General features: G+C 47.9%; 1 protein-coding gene across 1 annotated transcript; it reads left to right on the plus strand.

The window, feature by feature from the left end:
* Positions 1–587: 587 nt before the first annotated feature.
* Positions 588–1190, plus strand: LOC144259641 (uncharacterized). Its single transcript, XM_077807945.1, has one exon. The coding sequence runs from the start codon at positions 588–590 to the stop codon at positions 1188–1190; it is 603 nt and encodes a 200-aa protein (XP_077664071.1).
* Positions 1191–1832: the final 642 nt, after the last annotated feature.

Below are 1832 nucleotides of genomic sequence, written 5' to 3' on the forward strand. Positions count from 1 at the left end.
ATTTCATCTCCTTGGTGAACTGGGTAAGTCCAATTCAACTCAATCTCTTTCTAACCCTGGAGATATCAGTCTAGAGCCTCCTTTTATTTTAGGTCGAATCTTGCATGTAGTCACTGTGATTTTTGTCAGGGATCAGGGTGTTCTTCCCTCTTGTGCAATTATTTAGTTGCAAGTCCTGGTGGATTCAGGTTAAATCCTCAAACGAAAAGAAGTGATTACTATGATCCCAGCCATGTTATCTTTGATAAATGTCTAAAATGGACCCAAAATCCCAGGTGTCCAGTATAGAAATAGTTGCATTTATTCTAGCCAGTGTTTTACAGAGAAAATCACTGAGAGGGTCTCAAAGGAGCCAGTTGGGAGGGAAGTTTAGTGCCAGTGGACAAGAGGCGTAGAAAGAGAAAATAGGAACAAATACATGACCACACACAAAGAGATTAAATCCACTTCTCCTCTCTCTCTCAGGACCCATGCTGACCTCACGACAATTCTAACTGAGCTTTTAAGTCTTTCTTCCACCGGCACTTGTACCTTCTCTTTACTCTAACCCCGGTTGTGTGTTTCAGGTTTACCTCCATCCCAGAAAGATGACTTTCTCCAGCCTGTGCTATCCAGAATGCGGGGTGGCCCGACCCAGTCCAGTCACTGGCAGCTGCAACGAGCCCTGCGTTAGGCAGTGTCCTGACTCCGAAGTGGTGATCAGACCCTCCCCAGTTGTCGTGACCCTCCCAGGACCAATTCTGAGCAATTTCCCTCAGCAGAGCGAAGTGGCAGCCGTAGGCGCACCTCTGGTTGGAGCTGGTTTGGGAGGCTCATTCGGTTTGGGGGGATTGTATGGCTACGGAGGCCGTTATGGAGGGTTGTATGGTTTAGGGAGATATGGTGCTTACGGGGGCCTTTACGGTTACGGGGGATTATTGGGCCATGGGGGATACTGCGGTTACCCGGGCCTTTACGGTTACGGGGGATTATTGGGCCATGGGGGATACTGCGGTTACCCGGGCCTTTACGGTTACGGGGGATTATTGGGCCATGGGGGATACTGCGGTTACCCGGGCCTTTACGGTTACGGGGGATTATTGGGCCATGGGGGATACTGCGGTTACCCGGGCCTTTATGGTTATGGGGGATTAAGGGGATACGGGGGATATGGCCGTAGGTATCTTGGTGGATATTGTGGGCCATGTTAAACCCAGCAGGAACCTCCACAGAAGAAGGAAGAACCAGGAAATGAACAGCAAGATACAGATTCACCCCTGATCTTTTGGGCATGGCCTTCCAAAGTACTGAGCAAACATGGCTCCATTTGAAGTCAGTGGGAGCTGTGTGTGCTCAGCACCTTGGTCTGATAGCCATGCTGCATTTCTAATGTTATGCTTTAGGACTCTTTCTGCCATGCTTTCCCGGCCATGTGCTGATTCTCTTATTCACATGAGGACTCATTCTGAATTACACGCAGGCTGTTTACACTGACCCTGCAGTGTGAAGGAAATAGGGGCCTGAAGATAGGCATCATTTATGGTTATTATCACTTTAAGTCCACATGTACTATCCTTCTTATCCATATGTACCTTTAATGCCTCACTTTGACCTTTGCTACGGCCCATGTATAATGGAGAAGCTGAGTAGTCCTCTGCTTCTGTTTTGCTTTGGCTCATTTTTCACCCAATAGCGTAAAACAAGGCACTTAAAATTGTTACAGTGGGGACTTGTTTGTCAACCTCTGCAGCTGAAAGAAAGCAAACACAACATCTTGTCTGAAATACATCCCACTGAGGCAGGTGATCGGACGCAGCCCTTCTTGAAATACTGGAGATACATTCTTTCTGCTC

This window comes from Eretmochelys imbricata, chromosome 1, assembly GCF_965152235.1.
Source record: "Eretmochelys imbricata isolate rEreImb1 chromosome 1, rEreImb1.hap1, whole genome shotgun sequence".
NCBI lineage: Eukaryota > Metazoa > Chordata > Testudines > Cheloniidae > Eretmochelys > Eretmochelys imbricata.

Bases quoted from the DNA above. Each gene is read 5' to 3' on its own strand.
- LOC144259641 (XM_077807945.1), top strand. From the start codon at position 588: ATGACTTTCTCCAGCCTGTGCTATCCAGAATGCGGGGTGGCCCGACCC.